The sequence below is a fragment of the Mastigoproctus giganteus genome, chromosome 5, assembly GCF_048544385.1.
Source record: "Mastigoproctus giganteus isolate SK-2022 chromosome 5, ASM4854438v1, whole genome shotgun sequence".
NCBI classification, from domain to species: Eukaryota; Metazoa; Arthropoda; class Arachnida; order Uropygi; family Thelyphonidae; genus Mastigoproctus; species Mastigoproctus giganteus.
This window is the reverse complement of record NC_143579.1, coordinates 106309374-106336355: the sequence shown is the minus strand read 5'-3', so window position 1 is coordinate 106336355 and position 26982 is coordinate 106309374. Positions and strand designations below refer to the sequence as shown.

Genomic DNA, 26982 nt, shown 5'->3' with positions numbered 1-26982 from the left:
AATTGATACATGAAGTTAACAAATAAATGTCACTAAACAGAAACTCCACAAAATATTGAGTTTTTTTTTTCAGAAACAACTCACAGAATGTAAACTGATCTCGAAAATACTTTTAGAAAGTAGAGAATGAATCTTTTTCAGAAAATCCGCAGATGCCACCAAAAATAAAACTGAATACTTCTTTTTCTCCTAGTATAAAATTCTAGGGTGTAGAACTAATTTGCAAACCAAATCTTATAACTAAAGCATGGAGAATAAATAAATCCAATGACAATCGACTGTTCTGAAAAGTTCAGAATGTTTTATAGGAAACAGTTTAGAAATATTCGAACAAGAAGAATGTTTAGATCAATACTGGAACCCAAAAAATATTTAACATTAGAAAGTTTAATAAGTTTGGTGTGAAGACTGAAAAGAAAAATCAAAGATTTAGCAGGAACACGTCTCCAGTTTTGATGAAGAAACCAATATTATGAAAAGATACGTGAATAACTCCTTAATTCGAACAACATTGAAAAACGTTGAGCTCAAAGGATTGCTAATTTCAGATTCTTCCTTTAAAAATCTCGAGGTATTCAAAAGTTGTTTCATAACTGCAAGTTCTTAATGAGAATTAACGCAAACAAAGACGTTAAAACACGATATGGAAATCAGCTAATTGGATTATCTGTGATTTCAGCGTCTATTCAAAGTACCATGAAGCTAATGTTTAATAGAATAAATTAAGGAATTTTCGTAGTACCTAAATTACTTGGAACATCTTCTGAATAAATTAACACTTAATAGAGAGGCGCATGCAACGAGGAAATCTAAAACATTAAATATTCCAATGAACTTGGAACTTGCTTTTAAGAAACCTGACTAGAAACTTAACCATACTTTCAAGAAGCTTATCAAGAGAGAAAGAATGTGGCATCCAGAAATGAAAAGAGTGTCGACGATGAATGCTACTTAGCATGATTTTTAATTCTGAGGTAGGCAGATTTGTAGAGGGTGCATGCTGATGATAAGACAGAGAAAAACATTTCCGATGTATCTGTACATTAATATCTCACGATATTTCATTTTTAAATACGTCTATGTAATGTGCTTGGATAAAATTAATTTTTTAGGAAATAAATAAAATGAACAACGAAAAGTTGTAGTCCTCATTGAGACTCATTGAGTCCTCATTGCATAAGAGGGGCGGCTACAACTGCTGTGAAAAATACAAAGACTAAAACTCCAAAAGTATATCACTACCCTTTTATTTTATTTACATTTTCAGAAACTGAACTTTATCTACACTGCTCGACAAAATTAATAGAACGAAATGTTTTTCATGAATATTTTATTGTGAACTGTATGGCCGAAGGCGAATATTTGATATAATGTCCATCCTGGCATGAAAATTCAGAGTGTCCAATAGAAATCGATCTATAAAAACACGGCTTTCTTTTGGATTTCTCAGTGGGATAGCCATATCTCCAGTACTCAGGATGGCAAGTCATCGTCGTTAAATAACTCTTTGAGAGGGCGAGCCTTTGGATTACTTGAAGCCAGGCAGTCGCAGGTGGAGGTCGCACGTTGGCTTAATGAGTCACGCAGTGGCGTTTCGACACTATGGAAGCAGTCGGAGATGGGAGAAACCCGTGATGCATTGACCCTAAACACACTATGGAAGCAGTTTCAGGAGACAGGAACCATTACAAGATCTGGCCAAGTTCGCCAGAAGGCTACATCAATCAGAACAGACCACTATTTGACTCTAATAGCAGGACGAAAGCCTACAATATCCTATCATCAACTGTCAATTGAGGTTGCTGCAGCCATAGATGAAAATATATCTAACCGGGCTGTATTAAGAGGGCTCAGTTCAAGTAGCCACTGGTTTATATCCCATTAACCCTTTCTTTTCATGCACGATTTTCTTTTCATACACGACAACGCCATTGCACATAGAGCTCAAGTGGTGGAGGAATATCTTGAAACTGAAGATATCCAACGACTGCCGTGGCCAGCACGATCAGTGACTTAAATCCGATCGAGCATGCGTGGGACCATCTTGGGCTTTGCATTTCACGCCGACAGTCAACTCCTCGATCACTTGGTGAGCTAAGGTCTACGCTCGTGGAAGAATGGGATTTGTTGCCACAGAATCTTATAGTCACCCTTATATCGAGCATGGTTCACCGCTGTCAGGCGGGATCATACGCTGTACTGATGTCATGTGACCATATTTTCAAGCATCTTGTATCGATTTCTGTAATGTGATCTGTTTTTTGGTAATTCTCATACCTATAAATGTCCATTATACCTGGTCGAAGTTTCTCGCTTTTTCTCTCATTTCAGCGTTATTCTATGGAACACCACGACCACGCCATTTTTTTCCCACAATCGCAAGCGGCACGAGTTATACCACGTTTTCTACGTGTTCTATTAATTTTGTTGAGCAGTGTAAAATGTAGTTGGTCCATTTTAGCAGTAGTGACAATTTGTCTCCTTCAATAAATACATGTCAGCCACGCCTGGTATTGTCTCATAATAAATAGCTCACCAAATCGTTCAAAATAACATCTAATTCAATTACCCACTCTAAAATACATCATCCTCCAATGAACGTTAAGGCATTAAATGCAAAAAATATATGATTAGGGGAAAAAAATTTTTTAATATCGAGTATGATTTCTATCAGTTTTAATAACGTAAATTTTGGCGAACATGTAACGTTATCATTTCTCCTGTTGCGAAGGGATTTAAGTCGTCCTTTTTCTCTCCCATTCTCTTCCATCTATGAGTCGTTGAGTGTCCTCGCCGCTAGTACGGTGAATATAATCGCCGTCCTTCCAGCGCAGAAAAGGCCTGGGTTGGAATCCCGTCAACGACGCGATAATATTGATTTTTTTCATACCGTCGCTGAGTTACTCGGGCTCAGGTGGGGACAGCATAACAAGTTTTTTTCGTCCAGCGAAAGAGGCAAACCAGAGAACACGCGCATTTTACAGACATAATAGAGATGGGTTAACCCCTGTGTATTACGTGCAGTGGGCAACGTTGGGCCTCAGCAGGGGGTCTAGCGGCTAAATGACCAGATGAACAACGGTACACGACACTACACATGAACAAGTCCCTCATACATTTAAATCTCTGGCTTTTCCCAGAGAACTGGTTCACCCACAATGAAAGCAACGCCGAGATGGGGGAAACCCCTGGTGCCGTATGACAATAACACACTTTGCACTTTACTGGTGTAGGGTTTTAAGTACATCAGCAACTTAGGCCATATATATGTCTGTAAATTGCGTGTGTTCTGTGGTCGATGTGCTGTGTGCTGGACAAAAAACCAGAGTTTCCAGGAACAAAAGTCATGTTACGCTACCCTCGCCTGAGACCGACCATGTTATGAAGAAGACTCATAAAAATAACTCGCGTTAGTGACAGGATTTGAACTCGGGTCATTTCCACCCAGTGTGGGAAGGATGGTGATTATATCAACTGTGCTATCCACGAGGGCAACATAATACAGGTGAGTTACCCCATGTGTATTAAAGATAATAACCTGAGTTAACAAGCGTTATCGGGAACACTAACATGGAATGTTAGGGTTCCTTGTTGTTTTGTTTAAGCCCCAACTCAACTAAAGCTATGAGACATCGGTATGTTGTGTGGGCAAAGTGTATGTATTCTCATCAACAATCGAGTTTTTGTTTTATTTTTGTTGGTATTGCTTTGAATTTTCGTTAATAAAAACAGAAATGAGGTTTTCAGAATAGAGTAAATAGTCCATTTCTTGTCAATAATAATAATATTCATTTTAACGCAATGTTTAGTAAAGTCTCTTTGCTCTAAAAGAAGCTCCTTCAGCAAGTCGTTCTGAGAAAGTCATTCACACAGTCCTATTTCCTTTACTAATCCTTATTCTTCGTTATATAATTTTCTTTTGTGCGCCCACTTTCAGTATTAGATGTGTGAAGAACTTAAAGTGAAAAAGCGTGCTATAAAACCTTTCTAATCTACAACTGGCTGTACGGTTGTAATATTCAGTTCCTTTATAGCTCTTTGTACGTGCTTCTCAAGACTAGACCCGACATCAACTTTAGGGTGCTTGAAGTCATCCAAGAAGTAGCAGGTTCCTGGGATGTCTTCAGGAAATCCATTTGGTAAACAATCTCTAGATCTAGGAGTGAAAGTGAATCCTTCAGTTTCTTGAAGTAACCTGTAACAAATGATAACAATCAAGTAAATCTCACTGTTGATCTGTGAGCAAAAAATCGAGTATAAGAATACTGCACATCGATTAACTGGCAAACAGACACGAAAAAAGAAATATATATATATATATACACGACATGAATTACTTACGTATAAGTTGTAGGACTGGTATTGATCTTCATAGGTTCACTCCCAGATTCGAACTTGTTAGCTATGGTGACATTGTTACCAAACAGACAATATCGAGGCATGGCAACTCCTACTACACCAGCAAGGACGGGTCCTGTGTGTAGACCGATTCTCATCTATAACACAAGAACAATTTCTTCAACGGTTTAGTTTGGTTTGGTTTACAATTTTATTAGCGCATTAGCAGCAAAGGCTATTATGCGCGAAGACAAGGTAATAGCATTTAAAATAATTCTGGTAACCTTTAAAAGAGGTTGCCATTTATTCAATGAGGCGCGGCAATGGGAGAACCCCTGGTGCCGCTTGACATCAATACACTTTACTTATTCAATGAGAAACGGTGGGCCCCAATAGGGGTCCAACGGCTAAATGGACAGATGAACAACGGTACACGACACTACACTTAACAATATCCACACACTTTTAAATCTCTGGCCTCAACAGTGTTCTTTTTCACACGACAGTGTATGTTAGGCAGTGATGGGTGAAACCGCTGGTGCCTTTAGACACAAAAATACTTTACATTTTATTCAATGAGAAGGGAATAAAAATCCCTAAAATTCACTAAAATCGCAAAGCTGGCTGAGTTAATGTCATAAAATGAACAATATTAGATAGTTGCTATCTGATATCAATTGTAGAATTCGGTGCAACCAACCAACACCACGATGTAGGAGGTCAGCTATCACTTTGAGTCTGTGCCCTCCCTGAGGCAATAGAGAGGTTACTTTCCTTCATGAGTAGCACAGTTGTTATAATCACTGCGCTCTCCCACACTGGGTGGGAAAAAACCCAAGTTGCAATCTGTCAATGATGCGAGGAAGTTTTATGGATCTTTTTCACAAATGTGGCAGAGTTACTCAAAAACCGTGCTACCCTCGTCTGAGAAACTCAGACGAAGGTAGCATGTTTTTTCCCTCCGGAATCTCGGTTTTTCGTTCAGCAAACAGCAAATCGCTCACTGGATTCGAATCCGGGCCTTTTCCACTTAGTGTGGGGAGGATGGTGATTATATAACCACTGTGCTATCGCACAGAGAAATGCCTGACTTAGATTCCCATTCAGATCGGAAGCAGTTTATGGGCTTTTTTATTCGTGGAGAAATTAGTCGATCTCAGGTGAGGATTGCATGGTTTCCTCCGCCCTCCCAACAAATTAGATTTTAATCTGGCTAAAAAACAAGCAGATTTATCACAGAATAACTTACACGCTGTATAGTGATCCTTGACGGCCTTAATTACTTCAGCGCTCATGATTAATGGTCTTTTTATCATTTTGTTTGAACATATAAATTACATTAAAATTTTCTTTGTTGTGTAATAAGTAACGGCACTTCATTTTGAGTGGAATATTTTATTTCTCAGTGTTATGACTAAGTATTCGTTGTGATCACTCGAAAACAAAAATCAAATCACTCATAATCAAATACCCGAGTTGGACTGTTTTAGTTCAATTTTGAGGGATTAAAGACCATGAAGGGCGTGTATATCTTGTTTTTAAATGGCCTTGTATTTTGTGTTTGACTGATTTCAGGATGAAAAACTACAGCCATGACCGAATAATGCATCCAATGCTTGAAAACCTTCAAAAAAGTAAACTTTTTTGCATCGAACAAAAATAAATATATAAAATAATACAGAATCTTCATATCATTCCATTTCCCTCAAGGCAATCATCCAATTTTGCCTTAAACAGAAATCACTTAAAATCATATACTGAGTACGGGTTCAATGGTTGTTAATGTTGTAGGGTTTTAAGCACATCAGCAGCTTAGGCTACATTGCACAGTATACAGGGTGATTCACTACCAGTGCGACAAACTTGCAGGAGGTGTAGGGGGCACAAAGACGAATCGGAATCACATAGCATTGCAGGGTCCGAAATGCCTTCGTCATGCGGTAGAGGACGTTGAACGAGAAGTCGTGTGAACAGCGATCCCGCTGGAAGTCAGCATTTGCGAACCGATTCCCGAGGCAGTAGGATGGACGAGTATTCAAACGTTGAACTGGCCGACATGCACCTCGCGTATGGAGCTGCGGATTGTAACGGGCGCGCCGCTCTGCGCTTGTACCGGGAACGTTTCCCGCACAGGCGTACTCCTCATCATACGATTTTCGCACGTGTGCACAGAAGGTTACGTGAGACTGGTTGTTTCACGAGAGGTACCATGAATCGAGAGCGAACGACGAGGACGCCAGACAATGAGGAGAATGTCCTACGTCTTGCAGAAGGTAATCCGAGTACGAGTACTCGAGCGATAGGCCAACGATTGGGTATTTCCCAATCCACTGTATGGAGGATACTGTCGACAAACCAAATGAGTTCATACCATCTACAACGCGTCCAATCATTGGAGCCTGCGGATTATCCACTCCGGAGGACTTTTGCTACTTGGTTTCTTCAACAGAAACGGTTCGCAAATGCTGACTTCCAGCGGGATCGCTGTTCACGCGACTTCCCGTTCAACTCCTCTACCGCATGACGAAGGCATTTCGGACCCTGCAATGCTATGTGATTCCGATTCGTCTTTGGGCCCGCTACACTTCCTGCAAGTTTATCGCACTGGTAGTGAATCACCCTGTATATGTCTCTAAAGTGTGTGTGTGTGTGTGTGTGTGTGTGTGTGTGTGTGTGTGTGTGTGTGTGTGTGTGTGTAAAGGTGGATGATTACACCAGCTTGTTTGTTATGACTGATTTTAAGGATGAAAGTCGAAAGCCACGATCAATGTTACCGACAGATCGTTGTAGCCTGGTGAACGGATTTAAGAAATAGAAATAAGTGGCATACTGAGTCCCCATACTCGCAAGGAGGGCTAAAACCACAAATGTATGATGCGTGAATGGTCAAGTTATAAGAAATTCATAACAAACTCATGTAATAGTGTTCTAATGCTTTCTACGTATCTTATATAAAGAGATATTAATGAATTTTTTATTTTTATTTTTTTTAATGTAAACCCGAAACACGAGAGGTATTAGAACCAATAGTACTTAGTACCGTGCTTGGGTTGGAGGTTGAGAAAACGAAAGAGGATATTTGTTGACATTGGACTTGAACATCTATAGACTGTAATTTTCAGGAAATACATATGAAGGAAGGTTGTTCCAGAAAACGGCAGTTGAATGAATAAATGAGGAAGATGAAAAGTTGGTTCTGTGGGTTTGAAGTTGGACAGTAAATGGATGTTGGCTGGTGACGGCACGTGTTCGGACTGTTTTGAAAGAGAGAACGGGAATTATAGAAGCCAATTCAGAAGAACAGTGCCCATGGAAGTATCTGTAGAAGAGGCATGCAGCAGAAACAGTGCGTCTATGAGAAAGCGAGTGGAGAGACTCTGTTCTCTCTGCAGTCTGTGGCGTGGAGGCTGAGAATAGGGGATAGATTCCTGCCCATGGAGATGCTCCACAACGTCCAGGAGATAGATGTGGACTACAAAAAGTTCATAAAGGACAAATCGTATAGAAGACGCATCATCAGGGACCAGCTTTCGTCTTCAAACGAGTGACTGCCATCGTCTTTTCATATGTTTTCATTTCCCATGTTAATATCAATTTTAAATGTAAAATACGTAATTATACGTTTATTGTCTTATGTAATTTTACCTGTATTAGTTATTTAATGTGAAACCCCTAGCATTGTCGCTGTTGTGGGTAACATTGCATCAGGCAAGCATGTATCCAATCACTGCCTGCAATAAAAGATATTTATGAATCATTAATTAAACTAACTGCCCTCTTCTGAATGGAATCAAGAAGCCTGAGAGAGGTTTTGGGGGCACCACCCCAGATGTGGGAACAATATTCGATGGCGGAGCGGATTTGCGATTTGTACAGAGTGAATAGCTGTTTGGAAGAAAAGTAACGCCGACAACGAAAGAGAAAACCAAGTTTTTTAGATGCAGAGGAAGCAATATTTGTAATGTGCTTGTGCCAAGAGAGATTAGAAGTCAGGGTAATCCCCAAAAGAGATATATCATCTTGCTAGAAATCGGAGTGCCACAAAAGATAAGCATAGGAGTTGAAGAATCCTTTTTGCGAGATATAAGGCAGGACTGAGTTTCAGAAGGATTGAAATCAACTAAGTCGTCTTTTCCCCACTGGAGAATTACCTGGAGATCGGCATTTAAGGAATTCGTAGCGGATATTCGAGAAGTTGAAGCTGATTGAGCAGGACAAGGTTTCTCAAAATGGAAAGTCGAATGCAATGTGCTATCATCAGCAAAACTATGGATAAGATTTCCCATCAATGGAAGAAGGTCATTAATATACAAGAGGAAAAGAGTGAGGAAAAGGACTGAACCTTGCGGGACACCAGCATTAGTGGAGGGGTTAGACGGCAGAGAGCTATCTACTATCAACCTCAGTGAGCGGTCAAAGAGAAAACTGGATAACCAATTACAAAAAAACAGTTGGAAAACCATAAGAAACTTCTTCAGAAGGCCTTTATGCCAAACACGATCGAAAGCCTTTGAGATGTCAAGAGCAACTGCTTGTGCTTCACCGAAATGAAATTTTCCATTGAATTTGTCCATAAATGGGTAACAAAAGCCAAAATATCACCAGTGGATCGACACTGACCGAATCCATACCGGTGATCATTGATCAGAAGGAAGGTTTCTAGATAGTTTAAGAGTTGGCGTTAATTGATTTCTCCATTACTTTAGAAACAGTAGAGGTAATTGCAATGGGACGATAATTGGATGGGAGGGATTTATCATCCTTTTTAGGAGCTGGCTGGATATGAGCAAATTTCCAAGCAGAAGGAATAAGAAAATGAAAAAAGGCGGCAAAGAATAGTAGTAAGTTCAAGAGCACAGGTTTTGAGAACAAGTGAAGAAATACCGTCAGGACCTGGAACTTTCTGAGCATCAAGATTTGTCAAAATACTTCTGACATCCTTTTGACGGAAGACCACAGGAGGCATTGAATAGAGCGTGTTGGCAATGTTGGGAGGTGTTTTACCAAGATCATTAATACATGAGTTGGAAGAAAAATGGGATGCTAGGAGGTCAGCTTTATCCTTAGCTGAAGTGACAACAGAACCATCTGGTTTTTACAGCGGTGCCGGCCTGCAAAGGTGGGCAAAAGTTGCGGCCGATAGCTTTGGCAAGAGACCAGAATGCTCGGCTACCGTTAGGGCAAGAAGCAAGTTTTCTACTCTTACCTGTTCAAAATCTAGTTTGCACTGATTAATAACGCCTTTACAATTGTTGCGTGCCTTGTTGTAGGAAGAAAATGAAACTGAAGAATTGGAAACGAGCCAATTACGATATGCAACATTCTTCTCTTGAACAGCTCTAGCACATTTATTAGAAAACCAATGTTTAGATAAAGGACTAGATTTTAAAGTAGAGCGTGGAATAAAAGATTCCATTCCTACAAGAATAATTTCACTGACACGATTTGAGCAAACGTTGACATCAGAAGTTTTGAAACAGCAATCAGACCAAGGAAAAGAAGAAAATAAATCTCGCAAGTCATCCTTTTTTTGCATTCTTGTAATGCCAAACAATACGAGGTTGGGAATAGCCATGAGGTAAAGGCTCCAATGGAGAAGAGACAATCACCAAGTTGTGATCTGAGGTGCCTAAAGGACCACTCACCTCGACCGTGTACTTAGAAGAGTTGTTTGTGAGAAAAATGGCAAGCGTGTTGGCTGTATGATTAGGCTTGCCCTTGTGCGAGGTCAATCTGTGCATTACTAATTGCAAAAGCCTCAGCATCTCGACCGGCTGGGTCTGTGTGACTAGAAAACGGAAGCCAGCTGGAGTTGTGAACATTAAAATCACCAAGGAAAATTACCTCACTGTTAGGAAAGTTGGACTGGAGAAAGTCAAGTTGCAAAGAGAGGAAGTCAAAGAACTCCAGATGATTATTGGAGTTGGCAGAACGGTACAGACAACAGATCAATTTGACAGAATGAGGTAGAGAGATTTTAAGCCAAAGAAGGTCGAAATGAGGAGATTCCAAATTACCAAGTCTCTGACAGGGAATATCGGAAAGGACATATGCACAAGTACCACCTTTGAGACGAAAGGAATCATACAGCGGATAATTTGGGTAACTGAGATGAGCAGTAGTTGAATCAACCGATAACTGAGATTCTGCCAGAAAACGTGCATGGGGTTTGGCAGACTGCCAGTGAAAATGGACATCGTTCAGATTAGAATTGAGACCACGTATATTTGTGAAATGAACTAGGAAGTGTTTGGGAGGTTTAAATCTTTTCGCAGATAAGCTTACTCTATTAGTTTGACAATTCATGGTATATTCAACAGTAAGAAAAGTGGGGGTGGGGACATGTTGAATGAAGTAATGAAATTTTGTATATGGAGTACAAATGGTAAGAATATACCCAGATCTTAATATAACGTGGCCTCGACAATGCCCTCCCCGCATACACACTACTCGGACTCCCTCCAGTCACTATCTGGCAGATTAGAGGTAGTAAGATTATACACTAGCTGATCCGGAAGCCTCCTAGAGATTTACCAATAGGTTCTGTCCGGTGTACTAACTAGCGACCGGCCTGTGAGCACCATTTTAGAGCTGTACCCTCGAAATATAAGGAAGTTTGAATCTCGCCATGATGTCCATCATAACCTCAAAAGACATCAGTCATACTGCATGATGGAAGAGATGGGGAAGGGTTGACCGGAACTTAGCTCTGGAGACTAAACATGGGTTCCACCACTTCAAGCCTCCAATAAGCAAAGTGGTGGTATTTCACCGGTTGATGAGAGTCATCTACCACCTAGTATTGCCTAGTAACACAGAGGGGTGACATTCCTCCATGTGGTGTGAGCGCCAAACCTCGACCCTTGTTTACGTTGGTTCACATCTAGGTAGTCACCGACAGTGTGCTTGCGCATGGGGGTTATAGCCAGGATTATTAACAGTTCCACCATCGTGAAGGTGCAAGCAGAGGATTTGGTATCACAAACCGTCCGGACTTCGCTGAAATTGGGTCCACTTGACTTGAATGCCACCCGAATATCATTTCCATCAACGTTTTAGACTCCCAGGTGGCAAGTACAGCTTGTCTGGCATATCTGAGAGAATGTCTGCGACAACCTCAAGGACCAAATGCTAAAGTAGCTAATAATACATAAAACTATAGTATTTTTAAAGTATTACTGTACTGGTGATCGAAGGTTAAAGAGCAAAATGAAACACGCAAGGTTGCCATTTTAAATACAAATGAAAACATACCAATATTCGTAATTAATGAAAGAAATTGGTGTCCGTTTTACTACGTAAAAAAAGTCACAAAACTTGCTACAACGTGGAAATAAGATAACTAAATATAAATAACCTGTTACCGAAACCTCAGTATATTACCATATTTGTTTTATTATTTCTTGTGAAAATGACACAACGGTACCTTTTAGATGGTTCTTCGAGGTGGTGAGTGAGAAATGCGGAGAATGGAAGTAAAATTAGGCCGAGCCGAAGTGGCCAGGTAAACAAATGTACTTGCCCATGTAAACAGCCCTCGTGGGTAACACAGTATATCACTGTCCATTCGGGTGGAAAAGACTTCAGTTCGAATCCCATCAGTGATAGGAGGAATTGTTATGAGCCTTTTCCACAATGTGGCTGAGTTAGTCGGTCTCACAAGAGGGTAGCATGGTTTTTCTTCTGGAAAGTCGTGATTTTCGTCCAGTAAACGGAAACTTGACCACCTAATACACGCAATTTACAAACATTATATACGGCGCAATATGCCTAAGTTTCTGATACGCATAAAACCTTATAATAACAACATAATAAACAATAGTTTAAGCAGACTGTAGAACCGCTTTTCAAACTTGCAGTTTCTTGAACTTCTCCCAAGCTGTTCTCGTGTCACCCTAACCTATGGGGTACACATGAGGTACCTCTCCACACGATTTCACTACACTGCATCTTGCTTTAGAATTTGTTGGGTGTACAGGAGGGCCATATTCACGCATAGCATCTATGGAAGGCTTCATTCAAGGGTCTTCATGAAGACCAGCTGTGTGTGTACTCGACAGTCCAAGAGCGATAGATCTCCAATTTTATGCTCGTTTTCATGTGGAGAAAACAGGAAACCAAAATGCTTCAATGTCATACATTGATTACAGTCAAACAGATTTCCATGTGGCCATACGAGGAACTCTCATATCTGTATGGTATCATGAAATCCATGATTCTTATATTCGCCAGTTCGCTGGAGAAATTGATCCGGACTCTTTAATGGATGATAACACATATCCTCGTAGAGCTCTTCTCCTAGCGAACAAATACCGTCAAGTGAAGAATATTCCACCATATGGAATGGACAGTTAGATCCCCCCCCCCCCGATCTCAATTCAATAGAGCATATCTATCATGCTCTAAACAGTAGGGTTGACAGTCACATGCCCTTCCCCTCCCAAAACCTCAGTGAGCTAGCTTCAGCCGCTATGCAAGAATGGAAATTGAATACTTTTAGCATCCATTAATAGTCTCATCAACATCGCCTCTTACCTCAAACAGTATGGACTCTCAATCAATTCACAAAAAACAAAACTAATGGTGTTCATCCTCAAATCAATCCCTACAGTAATAGCCCCAACACTCGATGGAATTGTAATATCTGCCACTCCTACCCACACAGATTTGGGAATAGTATTTGACTCAAAACTTCGGTTTTATGCTCATGTAGACAAGCTCACGTCCAGAGCGACCTCTCTTCGATGGGCGGCTAAACAACAATTAATCTACGTCAAGGATCCTAAATAATTAGGAAATTCATTAGAATCGTAATTTATACCCCAATCCTCTATGCCGCTGAAGTGTAGCACCAGCAGCTACTACAACGAAGATGCCCATCCTCGCTGCAGAAGTCTGACTCCTTAAATGGGCTAACCGGAAAGCTTGTCTTCTACCACAGGACGGAACTACAAACTTAGCTACTTCACTGGGGATGCAGCGACTACCTGATATTATTGAAGTACAGCAACTGGTAGCCACAGTTAAATTGGTCACAGATCAAGTCTCAACACCGTCCATTTGGGATTTGTGTTACTGACGAATACCCAAGCCAGAACTTCGGTCAACCCCGATGCTCTGCTCGAAGCATCAGAGACTTCATATCTCAGATCGCTTCTTCCCACATCAAATGCTAATGGAAGTACAGCGCCTCAATGCCGACTTGAATAAGTTTTGCGCCAATAAAACCTATAGGTAAGAAGTTTTAGCAGCTCGCTCGAATCCCAGAAGCCAATAATAACAACAAGCTCGTTCTCCTCTCCACACCATCTGCCAAGCTCTCCTTTGCTACGATAAAATTCTTTTGTTATGTGGGGGTTAAGTCTTACCATACCCACGAGTCCTTCTCTGTTGATACGCAGACGAGTATCCACAGAGAAGGTATGAATGCCATTCGTATATAAATAAATAAATAAATAAATATTCATTTATTGCAAATACAGCAAGCCCAACACAGCACATGGCTAGGGGCAGATAAAAATACAACGGGAATGACATAAAATAATCAAGTATATGTACATAGCAGATTTTATATAGATATTAACAATGCCTAGGAATTTTAATTATGAATTTAAAAATTGCAGAACAGTTATGAATTTTAAAAAATTGCAGACAGGACATTTAGCTTACAGTTGCAATTACTGGGTTGGATTATTTTTCTTCATTTTATCGGAGATCTGACTCCTGTAGGCTTCAGAGTTGATTAACCTGTTGTAATCAATGTTGAGATGATTTATGAGGTGAAGAGATGCATTGGGGAACATTCTGTCCATTTGTTTGAGCCTGGAGAGGTTGGATTTGAATTGCTGGTTTCTTGAATTTTCCCTGCTGGGGATAGCTATTATATTGGCTAAGTTTGGTGAATCGCATGCAGAGGTGATTAACTTTGCTAGAAGCATGACTCCAGACTCATTGATCATCTGTTGCAAAGGCTTTGTTTTTAGGTTTTTATAAAGCTGTTGCCTGGATATTGTATGGGGAAAACGAAGCTTACTATTGAGCCATCTAAGAACCCAATATTCTAGGGCAAGGAATTTCTTGACGGTTACTTGAGGAGCACCAGACCAGATTTCGGAAGCATAGGACAGAATGGGAAAGATGCATCTTTGAACATGCTTAATGACTGTTTTTCTGTCTTGAATCGCTGCTGTTTCTTGTTTGATTAACCATTTTGCTTTTTGAATTTTTTGAGCAACATATAAATAGTGGGCATTAAAGGAGAGATTTTTATCAAAAACAACTCCAAGGTCTTTGTGAGCATAAACATTTGGGATTGGGACATCTGCAATTTTTATTTCTATGTGGTTGGGTTGTTTCTGAAGGGAATAAGTAATTTGAGCAGATTTGCTTGCATTTATATTCAGATTGAGATCTTTCAGGTACTCGATGATTTCACAAATCTGTGAATTCGCATCATTGATAACTTTGCGAATATCATCACTGGCTTTGGAGATTATAAATAACTTTAAATCATCGGCATATGCCAGTAGATTTGGATTTTCTTGTAGAAGTGGTTGAAGAGATGCTGAAAATATAGTACTGGATATATTGTATATACTCGTATTGTAATTATAACTTTATGTGATGTAGCATGTAAATACCACATTTTGACTTTTTATATCGTTGTGTACATAATTAATTATTTAATTCTGATATGAGCCTTTAGCCCTGATGGGACAGTTGTAACATTTGTCTTTATTGTATTCATCTAGTTACAATAAATAATCTCTCTCTCTCTCTCTCTCTCTCTCTCAATTAGCAATCTCATTGTCACCGTGAGGAATCGAGGTCACGTCCATGGATTAGCGATGTGCGTCATCAACTCATTTGCATAACTCTATAATTTTATTTCGAGCATTGCCCAGCATTTCTGTATTAATAAGACATATTAAAACGAATAACGTATTAACATGTTTTTATAATTTAGATAAAAAAAAACTTTGATTTATTTACATGTTTGTTTTTTCCCTAGTTATAGTACCAATGTAGTTATAATATTTATAATAATACAGTATATTCTACTACATACACTGAGTGATCACTGAATTATGACCACCCCTATGAAAACTGAATGCGACCTGTTGACCACGTGAGGTACGAGAGTGCGCAGTTAGTCGACCTACGTAGCATAGATAAGGTGGCAGTGGTTCAGTAGGTAGTAAAATTCCGAGCGTGATGGGTAAAAGGAAGGATTTATAGGACTTTGATTAAAGGACAGATTGCGGGTGCTCGACGAGCTCGTGCCTCGATTTCCCAAACGGCGGAACTGGTAGGGTGTTCGAGAGCCGCCGTAGTTAAAGTGTACCAGGACTGGCGTCAAAATGGTCAAACAACGACCTGATGGCAAAACTGCAAAGGTTGATGTTAGGGGTGAGCGCCGGGTCCGACGACTCGTACAGGCGAACAGGCGCAGCTCTGTTGAAGAATTGACTACCCAATACAACATGGGCCAACCCGGAACAATATCTGGAATGACCATGCGTGGCACGGTCGCACGTACGGGCTATACCAGCAGACACCCCTACGGCATCCTTTCCTAACCAAGATTCATCGGTGTAAAAGTCTCGCCTGGTGCAAAGAACATGCAAGTTGGACGTTAGAAGACTGAAAGAAGGTGTGCTGGTCGATTGAATCACGTTATTTCTGCACACCGTGGATGGTTGTGTACGGATTTGGCGTCAACAACATGAGGCTCTTCATCCATAATGCATGGTATCAAAAGTGCAGGCCGGTGGAGGCGGTTGTATGGTGTGGGGCATGGTTCACTGACAGGAACTTGGACCCCTGGTTCATGTGGAACAATGTATCAGTGATCTCCGCTATCGTCAACTGCTTGATGACTGTGAACACCCCTCTATGTTACACTTTTTCCCGAATGGCGATGGTGTCTTCCAAGATGGCAATGCGCCGAGCCATCGGGCACTTGTTATGCAGGAATGGTTTGAGGAACACAGTTCTGACTTCCAGCATATCGATTGGCCTCCGAACTCCCCCCCCCCGCGATATCAATGCCACAGAGCACTTGTGGGGCACTATGGAAAGGCATATCAGGCGTCTGGATACACCAATCACCTCCATATCTGCATTGCTAACGGCATTACACACAGCTTGGTTGGCCATACCTCGCGAACGCTTCCGACATCTTGTTGAATCAATGGCACGTTAGATAGCTGCTGTACTGAGGGCAAAAGGAGGACCTACGAAGTATTAGGTGGTCATAATTCAGTGTATATCAAACTTTATGCACGCCAATCGAATAATTTACCTAAAAAAAAAAAAAAAAAAAAAAAAAAAATCACCCATATGACGCCCAATTAGACTGCAAAATTATCCATAAGACACGAGACTTTCATTCTTCATTCACCATGCCATCAAAAGTTAATAAAAATTTACAACTTTATGCAACAAGTGGTTACAAAGATGTAGGCTTGATTCGGGAAGACACCTTACACTCCATAGATTCCTATGTTTGCCTTTTTACCAACACCTGATAGGATTAGGTACATTTTCCTTTATGCTTCCTTTCTTCTGTTCTGTCTTTTTTCTTTGCTCTTTTTTAATTTTCAGTGGTGTCAGATACTCATATCCCAAAGAAAAGCGATACAGAAAACAAAATAACTCATACTGGTTATCGCACAGTTTATGTCGCATTAGGCATTACAACAGACATTGCAAAAATATGAAAATAGGTAAAAGTAAAAATAAAGCAAGTACAGTTGTTAAAAGATCACCCGTACGCGAAGTGGCACAGCCAATATTTAATGTTTTTTTGTAAAACAATAAGAAAAGTGGTTATTTTTTTACAGCAGTGGACAGTGTCTTGTTCAAGTGCTGCATTAAAAACAGTCATATTAGAGTTACTGGGGAAGAACCTCATCTGCCCATATGTCCATAAACTGTGTGTGTGTTCTCTGGTCAGTTTGCCTGTTTTGCTGGACGAAAGTCCTGAGTGTTCGGGATTAAAAACCTTGTTATCCTCGCGTGAGACCGACTAACACAGCTGCCTTAGCAAGATGTATTAGTTATACTAGGCTGCAGAATCTGATGAATTAATTCTGCTAATCCACCTCAGCTGAGTTCCTTATTCACGCCAGCTCGGTAAACGTCTTGAAGTTTAGTTTCTGTTGTATTAAACGCGGCGCTGTCTCGAGGACAAATTACGAGCTGCGTTTTCCATCTGCATCACATTAGTAACGAACTACTCAAACACACCTGCAACGACGAAACCGCATAACGACAGTTCCTACAAGTTTACTCAAATAATCTAAACGATCCCCAAGACAGCATTTTAATCTCACCTGAAGTGGTTTTCCATCATGTGACAAAACGATGTGTGCAGCAGCTCGCATCTTCAAAGCCATCCATGCAGTTTGTTGGGCGTGCGTGGAACTGGATCGATGAAGTCCTCCAGCAACACAGTAAGCATCACCTATCGTCTCGGTCTGAAGAAGAAAAATAGAAATAGTCAGGTAAAGAAGTAAAGATGCCACTAAGGACAGTCGTGAAGTATTTTCACAACTTCGCAGCGCAGCATGCGCAAATAATGGGATGTACAACACTTGGAAACTAGTTTTATGGTGAAGTAAAGTATTGTTTTCTTTCACAGCGTGTCACTGATCTGAAATGAGCGCTATCGGGATGGAGTTGTAATGTCTGACGTGTTTCTTATGTTTTTATAAGATATACTTTGGCGAATAGTGATTAGGATCCTTACTTTATACACATCGAGCTCCCCACAGAATTTGTCGAATTCGGTGTACAGTTCGGTCAACAATTTGATAACCATGATGGGAGTAGCTGTTGAACATATCGACGTAAATCCCACGATATCAGAAAACAACATGGTGACGTCACTGTGTTGCTGGGCTTCCACTGTTTCACCTAAAAAAAAGTATTTGTTGTTAGAATTTTTTTGTTAAAAAGTGTTAGTTATTGCTCGCCCCTAATATTCATTTATTTATATTACTTAAATGTACGCATACTCGCTTGTATAGAAATATAATCGTGCTTGTAGTAGAATTGAAAATTATTGTAGTAGGAAAATAAACTGATGTGTGAAGTTTCTGAAATTACAAAGAATGGTGGGACAGTGTTTAAATTTACTGAAATTAATAAGGAAACAAATCCTGATCCTGATCAAATAAAAGAAAAACAGCGATATCATATATCATCTCTTAAAGGTTCTGAGTTGTAACAGATTTGGTGCAGCTTATAATTTTGTCACAGTTTTATATTACCTTTATATGACATTTTTATAAAGATATTCAGTCATCTAGAATTTGGGCTTAGGCAACTAAGGTCAAAAAGCGTCAGTACATTATGTTTGCCCCGTTTTCTTGCTTGCAGGGTTAAAATTTTTAGTTTCCTGAAGAACACCCGTGCACTCCTTGACAGTGACCGATAAACCCAGCCACACTGCGAAATTAACCATAAAAATTTCTCATCTTCGAGTCCGATGATGGGGATAGGAAAAACCCAGGCCTTTTCGTACACAATATAATATAGTAAAAGCACTAAAAACCCTAAAAACACAATGCGCTGCCCAGAGAGAACCATCTCATGAAAAAGTTATATTTGTACATTTCCACCCATGCCCCTAAGTACAGTAAATGTTTATTACATCGTTCACTAAATATTTTCCTTATGAGAAACCGAGTGGTCAAACGCTAGAGTACATTTATACACGCATTTCAGCTGGCCGTGGTTCTAGTTCATGTGACTGCTGAATATGATGATGTTCTTATATTCTCTTTATCTTGTGAACTCCTTTAACCTTATATGATTATCTTGAAATGCAAAGAGAAAATTTATTTTTGGCCAAGAAATAAATTTTCATATTTATTTTAAAATTTATTTCTCGTAGTTAGCTCGAAAATGATGCAGCGCACGCGTTTCAGTTGACCTTGGATCGAGCCCAAGCGACTACTAAATACGGTTAATGATTGTATTCGTTGTCAAAATGATTAAACTATAATTTACGCAAAATGCTAAAGGCCTAAGATGAATATTTATAATCCTAAAATACGTTATTATAACAAGAATAAATCTAAATCTAATTTATTAATTACTACCAAAGCCCTGAGAGGATTGGCTCCCCCTAATATTTATTAATTTATGCGAATAATGAGCTTTTACTTGGAGCCTTCAAGAATGAAAGCGCAGCCTATTTGGTTATGAGACAGCTCACAACACATCGTAATTTAGTAAATATTTACTAAATAATGAAGTCAAGAAAATCGATGAAACAAATATGATAAAGGTTTGTATTGCATATTAAAGCGCTGTATAATCTTAGTAATGATTAGAAAGTTTTTGATGCCTTCCAAACCATGCACGAGCTCATAAGTGCTTTGGAAGGTAGCAAAAAAATAATTAAATCTTTTTCGAACCTCCCAAATCTGGCAATCCATTATCCGACGCTACTCTCCCATTATATTTAGTAAAATGGGCGAATTCAAGAAATTACGAAATTCCAAGTTCCAGCAAGGATTATGTCCCAAGCTTGACAGATTTCGGAGGTTTGATTGTATTAATCAAATTATCAGCAAACCAAGAGAGGCAAAACAAGAAGTACGTACAGATAGCAAAAAAAAAAGACATGCATATAAAATAGGCATAAAATCTTATGTTTATATCTTTTTAACAGTATTGAGGATATAAAAGTGATGCATTAGAGCAAAAGAGAACCTATATTGAAAAAAAAAAGTATCCATAGTCCAATTCTAGTGATTTCGACTCTGGATACTTTTGTTTCTGACATTTAGCCATAATATTACACCTTGCAAAGTTAAAAATTACATTTTTGGCAGACGTACCAAGACTCAAATATTCCATTGCTGATACCGAATTCCCTATTTAAGTGTCTTCAGATTTCCTGAAGTGCTTAAAAAATCTGAAACATTTCAGATTTTTAAACACTTCAAGAGAATTTAAGGAGTTCAGTATCCGCAATGGAATTAATCCGATGGTAAATCTTTATCATAATCTACGTTAGACAGGCAGTGTACCAGAAGATTTTTCAAACTATGATTATATTTAAAGTAATAAATAGAAAGGGGACGATAGCAGAGACCTGTGTGTGTGTGTGTGTGTGTGTGTGTGTATATACTGTGTCGGGGTGGTTCCCAGGCATATGCCCATCTCCACCTAATTCTTTAAATAAAACAGATAACTGTAAAGTGGGCCTGAAACATAGCTAAGAAATTGACTATTCAAAACAAGAGCATTTTTAGATATAAATTACACTAATTATAACTAAAGAAAAATAGTCAAATTTTGTATAGGAAAGGTTAAACTTGTATTAAAGAAATGTTTATGAACTTAGTATGTTGTTTATGTCAGGTCACTCTGCCATCAGGAAACAGCTGATATCTTCAGCTGTAGGCTGATGCCCGACCCTGGGCACGTGGAGCCGGACCTGTCTCTACTATTGTATACTGAAGTGCAAGGCACTAACCTGCACCCAACAGAGGAAGTGCAATACTGTTGGGTGCCAACATCCTTGGTCTCGGGCCGCCCAAACCCGAGAACCAAGGAGAAAAAAAAAAAAAAAAAAACCACCGTAGTGGTACATGTTCAGGAGCCACAGACCGGACAAATAGCTTCCCAGACTGAAGCACCCGAACCCGGATGCAATCATGCATGATTCACATATGCTGCCAACTCTAGATCTGAAAAGTTCCTTATGATTGTTCTTCTGGCAAACACAGCGGCAGCAAATCTCTGCAGAGCCCGGAAGCTAGATGCATCTTGTAAAAGGATCTCCACTCAGTAAAGGGAGAAACCTCGTCGAAAAGTCGACGACGCTCTGATCCATAAAAAGGACAAACAAACAACACGTGCGTCCAAGTTTCTGCATCACCACAAGAACACCACGGATCAGGCTCCAATCCTTTTGAAAATAGTTTGTCACGAAAAGATCCGTGTCCGGTCAATATATAACTTGTAAACATCGTAGGACAAAACCAAGAAGACACTGTCTTTGACATAGCAAAATCCGCCGCTGGAATAATTCTTCTTGTTGTCTCGCCAAATGCAGAAGAGCTCCATCGAATCCTCCACATGGCAATGAGGGAGTTCCAAATTCTGACTTTTTCCTCTTTAATGTTGGCAGTCAGGTCAATAGAGATGCCCAGGCACTGAGCCGAAATTCCTTTTCTTAGTGCATATAACATACCACGGTACAATACATATAAATCAACTGGAAGAGCACCTGCGATCACCTGCAGTGCAACCGTCGAGACAGTCCGAGGAGCATACAGCAATGCTAGCAACATAGATCTCTGCAGCGACATAAGTTGATTTTTAATTTTGACCTTGATCACAGCATTCATCCAAACTCCCGCAGCATATGCGACAATCGGCAAGAAAATGGTCTTGTAGTATAATAGCATCGTGCGTTTATTAAGACCCCACTCTTTCCTGGAAATACGCATCACGAAAGAAGTAAATTTCTTTAGTTTATCCCTCAAATGTGACACGTGCAGATGAAAACCCAGCCGGTCATCCAAAATCAAACCCAAATGCTTAATACTAGACACAAAAGGAACCTGCTTTCCATTCAACAGTACTCTGGGCGGGCGCTTGTAATCAAAGTGCTTTTTAAATACCATCATCCTGGTTTTCTTAGATGAGATCATTAATTTGTTCAACACAGCTCACTCTGAGAGATTGTTCAAAATTTCCTGAATTTTCAGCTCCAATATGGCTCTAGAATCCCCAGCAACTCCCAGAACCAAGTCATCCGCATAAGCCACCTGCAAACACTGAGGAACCTGCAATCTGTTTAGCCATTGATCAAGAACCGAGTTCCAGAATATCGGCCCAAGGACAGAACCCTGTGGACATCCCCTGTTAACATACTTATCAAACATAAGGTGTTTTGCACAAACTCTCACAAGCCGATCACTGAAGTAAGAACGGATAACTCCATAAATATATCTATCACAACCAGAATCCTTCAGAGACACCAGCACACTCTCCCACCAAACAGAGTCAAAAGCACCTTCAAAATCAACAAAAACAGGTACATACTTCTCAGGAGAAGAATTTATGTAGTTAATTAATACTAGAATTGCTTCCTCTGTTGAATGACCCTTTTTGAAGCCAAACTGAGAATCCGACACCATGTGACCCTCCGTTAAGCCTCCAACGATTCGAGGGACCAACAGTCTTTCAAATAATTTCCCAAGATTTGCCAACAAAGAGATGGGTCTATATGCCCGAGGATCAGCCTTAGGTTTCCCAGGCTTGTGAAGGATCTTGAGCAGTGCTATCTTCCAGGATCTCAGGAAGGTCATCTCGAGAAAGCATTTATTGTACATTTGTAATAATATTTGTGGACAATTATCAAAGAACTTAATTATCATTTTATTTTCAATCAAATCCAAACCCGGGCATTTTTTAACACTTAACTTAGCACTAGCAGCTTCAAGCTCTGACAAGGAAAAAAGACTTGCCTCCGCTGGGCCCTCGTACATGACATTATCCATACGTATTCTGGATTGTTCCTGCGTATCCAATTCAGTCTGATCCTCGGGGAAAAGATTCTTAATTATTTGTTCCACAGTATCATACCAATTATCAGTCTCCTCTCCCTCAGACACAACGGTATTATAAATGTCTCCGTGCATAAGCTTGTTTCGGGAGATCTTGTAGATCAGTCCCCAAGGATCCGAATTGCCTACCTCCCGAACCATACTCTGCCAGCAATCAATTTTTGCTCGAGCAATTTCCTTGTGGAACTCACGACGCAGTGATTTATAGTTATCCTGAAATTGCTGTACATCCCGGTCCGACAAATGCCTATTACGCTGCAACTCTTTCCTAGCTTTAAACACCTGAGATCGTCTTGTCGACAACTCCCGAGACCACCAAGGAACCGGAGTCACTTTAAGTTGCTTCCGTGTAGTACTCTGTATCATTGCTTGATATAAGTGATACTCTACATGGGCCACAAATTCCTGTGCATTAAAATTATTCAAAGTAGATGTGTTACGGTCACTGTATATTGATTTGAGATAATTGCCAAACTTATCCCACTTCATTTTTTCCATTGAGAATCTTCTCAAATTCCCAATACTAGACTTCTCCTGCACAGGTTCTGGCGCAATATAGAAGGAAATAGCATTATGATCACTGTTCACCAAACCTGGGCTCACATCCCAGTGAAGAATCCGTCCCTCATAAGCCGATGAAACAATGGTCACATCAATGTTCGACTCGCCGTTACAGGTAGAAAAGGTAAACGGTTTACCTGGTAAATTCTGGACACTCAGATTATACAACAAAATCAAATCCTCCAAAAGAGACCCACGAACATCAAGAACCCCACTATACCAAAAATGAGATTTAGCGTTAAGGTCAGCCGCCAAAACCAATCCTCGCCCAGCATACCTCGAGCAGATTCTATCTATGTGATGCAATAAGATCTGGAAATTTTCCGCAGGAGAACAGTATGCCGAAACCAAACAAAAGGAGAAGTTCATCAGTGACACAGAGACACACGTAACACAGGCAGAAGACAAACCAGAAATAGCAGTTAATACAATATCCTGGTTTATTACAACAATAGCCGACTTAGGAGGGACTTCAGAAACTGCAATTATTCTGCATGATGTTGGATAACCTGCTATTATGTGATCATGTCCTCCCACCTGTGCCGTATAATAAGGTTCCTGGATACACACAAGATCATAATTGCCCTCAAAGGCGGCAACCCTAATTTCATCAGCAACAGCACGAGACCTCTGTCCATTGATTTGTAAAATTTTTAGACACTTGTAATTATTAGAATAACCTGTATTGGCAATCATAAGGTTTGTATTATTCATTGTATGTTCTCCTGTCGGTCATCTCAACAACTCTGATATATTCTGGACATTTATTATCTCGAACTGAATGATCATGGTCTCGACCTCTTCTCTTACAGTTGATACACTTAGGGGAACTGTCCTTGTTGGGACATTCATTGAAAATATGTCCACTATTTGCACAGTGGCCACATGATACCGTTTTGTGTGAACAATTCTGCGAAGAGTGGCCATAGCCAAGACAACGAAAACACTTGCTAACCACAGTGAACTTCCTAAATCGGTGCGATCCAAAGCCCAAAAAGATTCTGTTGTTCTTAAACAACCATTTATAAAGACGTGGGCTGAATCCAATGATCCAGTTAACGACATTAGTTCCAGAGCCCGAACTAAACCGAAATGAAACTTCTTGATTAACCTCCCCCTGAGTGACATTGTAGTCCTGAAAGTTTTTGTAGTACAAATCCTCCAAAATGTCCTGTTTGGTAAAATCCTTAGGAACTCCGTAAATTAAAACAGTTGGATTAGTAAATTTTGGTTTCTCAACCGACAATCCTGCTTGTTTAAAAGTTAAATTCTCAGTTATCTTACATGCATCTTCTTGGCAAGTTGTCTCCAAAAGTACTGCTTTATTACGCAAAAGACGAATACTTTTAATTTTCATGTTTTTATATTCTTTTTTAATCTCCTCAGTTACTGTCGATTTTACGGTCTGACTCGAATCAATCTCAGAACCCTCGGCCGGACGAAAAATAACTATATTATTAGGATCAGACCGAGATTCAGAAACTCCACGAGCAAATCCGCGAGTACTCTCACGATCCCCTGCTGATTTCAACAAAACCTGTTCATCTACCACAGACAAGCCACCTTCAACAGCCTTTGCAAACGTTTTAGATCTAGGATATAATCTCCCAGCCACAGTTTGCGTCTTCACCAAATTGTTAAGAAGTTCAACTCGAGTCTCAAGCTCAGCGGAGTGAACCTTCAGCCGTTCATTATCTACAAGTAAAGTTGTGGTCACTGCCTCCAAGTCCGCCCAAAAACCCAAAATACGACTAGAAGCAGCACTCGTGACCCCACAGGATTCAGAAAACAAAAAATCCGTGAGAGCCTTCTTAACTTTAGATACCGCAGAACAAAATCCCAAGACCTCCGAAACCTGTCCTGAAGTAGGATCATCATCAGAAGGTGGACTCAATATAGATTCCCATCTCTGAGTCTCTCTCACACCCTGATTCTTTTCAGAAGTAGGCGACTTCAAAGAAGCAACCTCTGCATCTCCCTCAAGCTCCACAGAAGCGGATGATTCCACAATAAGCTTCGAGGGGCGATCAACATTGTCTTTGTCTGTATCACTATTTTTATCCCTGTCTCCATGAACCACAACCCGAGGAGTCAAGGGAACCTTACGACCTTTTAATGTTTTAAACACCTCAGGAGATTTAATCAAAGATGACTCCGAGTCAGAAGAAGTACCTCCCTCAGAATCATTTTTACATTGATCCTTTTCAGTAGGAACAGATTTTTTGCGTTTGTTCTTACTCTTGTCACCCTTAGAATTTCCCTTTATTGATTTGACTGCGCCTTTACCCTTATGTCTCTTGAGGGCTTCCAGTTTATCCCCAGCCTCACCAGAAAAAACTCCCTCTGCATCTGAGTCACGTACAGTCTCACTAATGAATTCTGTGTCCATAATGTGTTTAAATTTAAAGAAAACAGAACCAAATTTTCCTTAAGTTCTAGTAATGTTCTCTTCTTCCTGTAATAAAAAATCTTTATTTATAAAATCCTCTTCTTCTTGACTGTCCTGAAAAAACACCTACCCACCAGCCTCTGTAATAAACTGTTAATTCAATAAAATATGTATGTGAGACTATTTTCTATGTATACAGTTGGATGAAAAATCAGCATGAAAGTTTTGATTTTCACAAATCCTGAATTCTATATCTCGGCTCCTAATCACCAGATGGAGCTGGAAAATATCTAGAAAAATAAGTAATTTTCTGAGGAATACAACCTCCAAAGATGAACTCCTCAATCATAATAGATAAGGAGATATTAATTGTTTAAGTTTTGTCAATCTTAGCCCAAAACAAGCCCACAGTCAATCCTATGTTAACCTATGGGGATTTTCCATCCAAAGGAAAACCTATGAAATTTGAATGTTTTCCACAATATGGTGGTTGATAAATGGTTACAGTTACATATAGATGTCACTCTCAATGTTACATGGTATCCCAGGACACACAAAATGGAATTAAACCCTGGTAGCCATTTTGTCCCATTCAAAGTCTATGGGGTAATGCTATTCCTATGGGAAAATTCACAACTGGTTTTGTGTAATGTTAACTCTATGGGATAATGTATCTCTATGTAATCACAATCTGTGAAACTGAAAAAGTTTAAATCACGTATATCTTGTGAAATTCTCAATCCCGACCAGCAAAATTTAACACCTAAACTCACCACCACTTATACTATCACTGGCACATATTTTCTTACATCAGGTATTGCTATATCCGCACTTATAAGTCCAAAACTTAGGAGCACATATTCACATGACTTCAACACTATAAAGCCTCCAAACGTACAGGGATAGCAGAGACCTGAGGGACTTCTTTATTCAAAGAAAGCATATTAGAGGTGAAACAATTTATAAAAACCTTAGCAGCCTGTTATATATGTAATTTGTAGCCATTTTAAAAACAGATCACAGTTTGATTAATAATTTATTGTATATTATTGGATCGACGAGACCGAACAAATCAGCGTAAGTCGCATTGACTTATCT

General features: G+C 39.8%; 1 protein-coding gene across 1 annotated transcript in view; it reads right to left on the bottom strand.

Annotated features, from left to right (window-relative positions):
- Positions 1-3987: 3987 nt before the first annotated feature.
- LOC150085617 (guanylate cyclase soluble subunit alpha-1-like) overlaps positions 3988-26982 on the bottom strand; it is a 63815-nt gene continuing 40820 nt past the window's right edge. The window contains exons 6-9 of the mRNA XM_090374619.1: positions 18092-18258; positions 17676-17819; positions 4342-4496; positions 3988-4195 (exon numbers count right to left, since the gene is read on the bottom strand). Coding sequence (XP_090230745.1) covers positions 3988-4195; positions 4342-4496; positions 17676-17819; positions 18092-18258 — 674 coding nt within the window. The remainder of the gene's footprint in view (positions 4196-4341; positions 4497-17675; positions 17820-18091; positions 18259-26982) is intronic.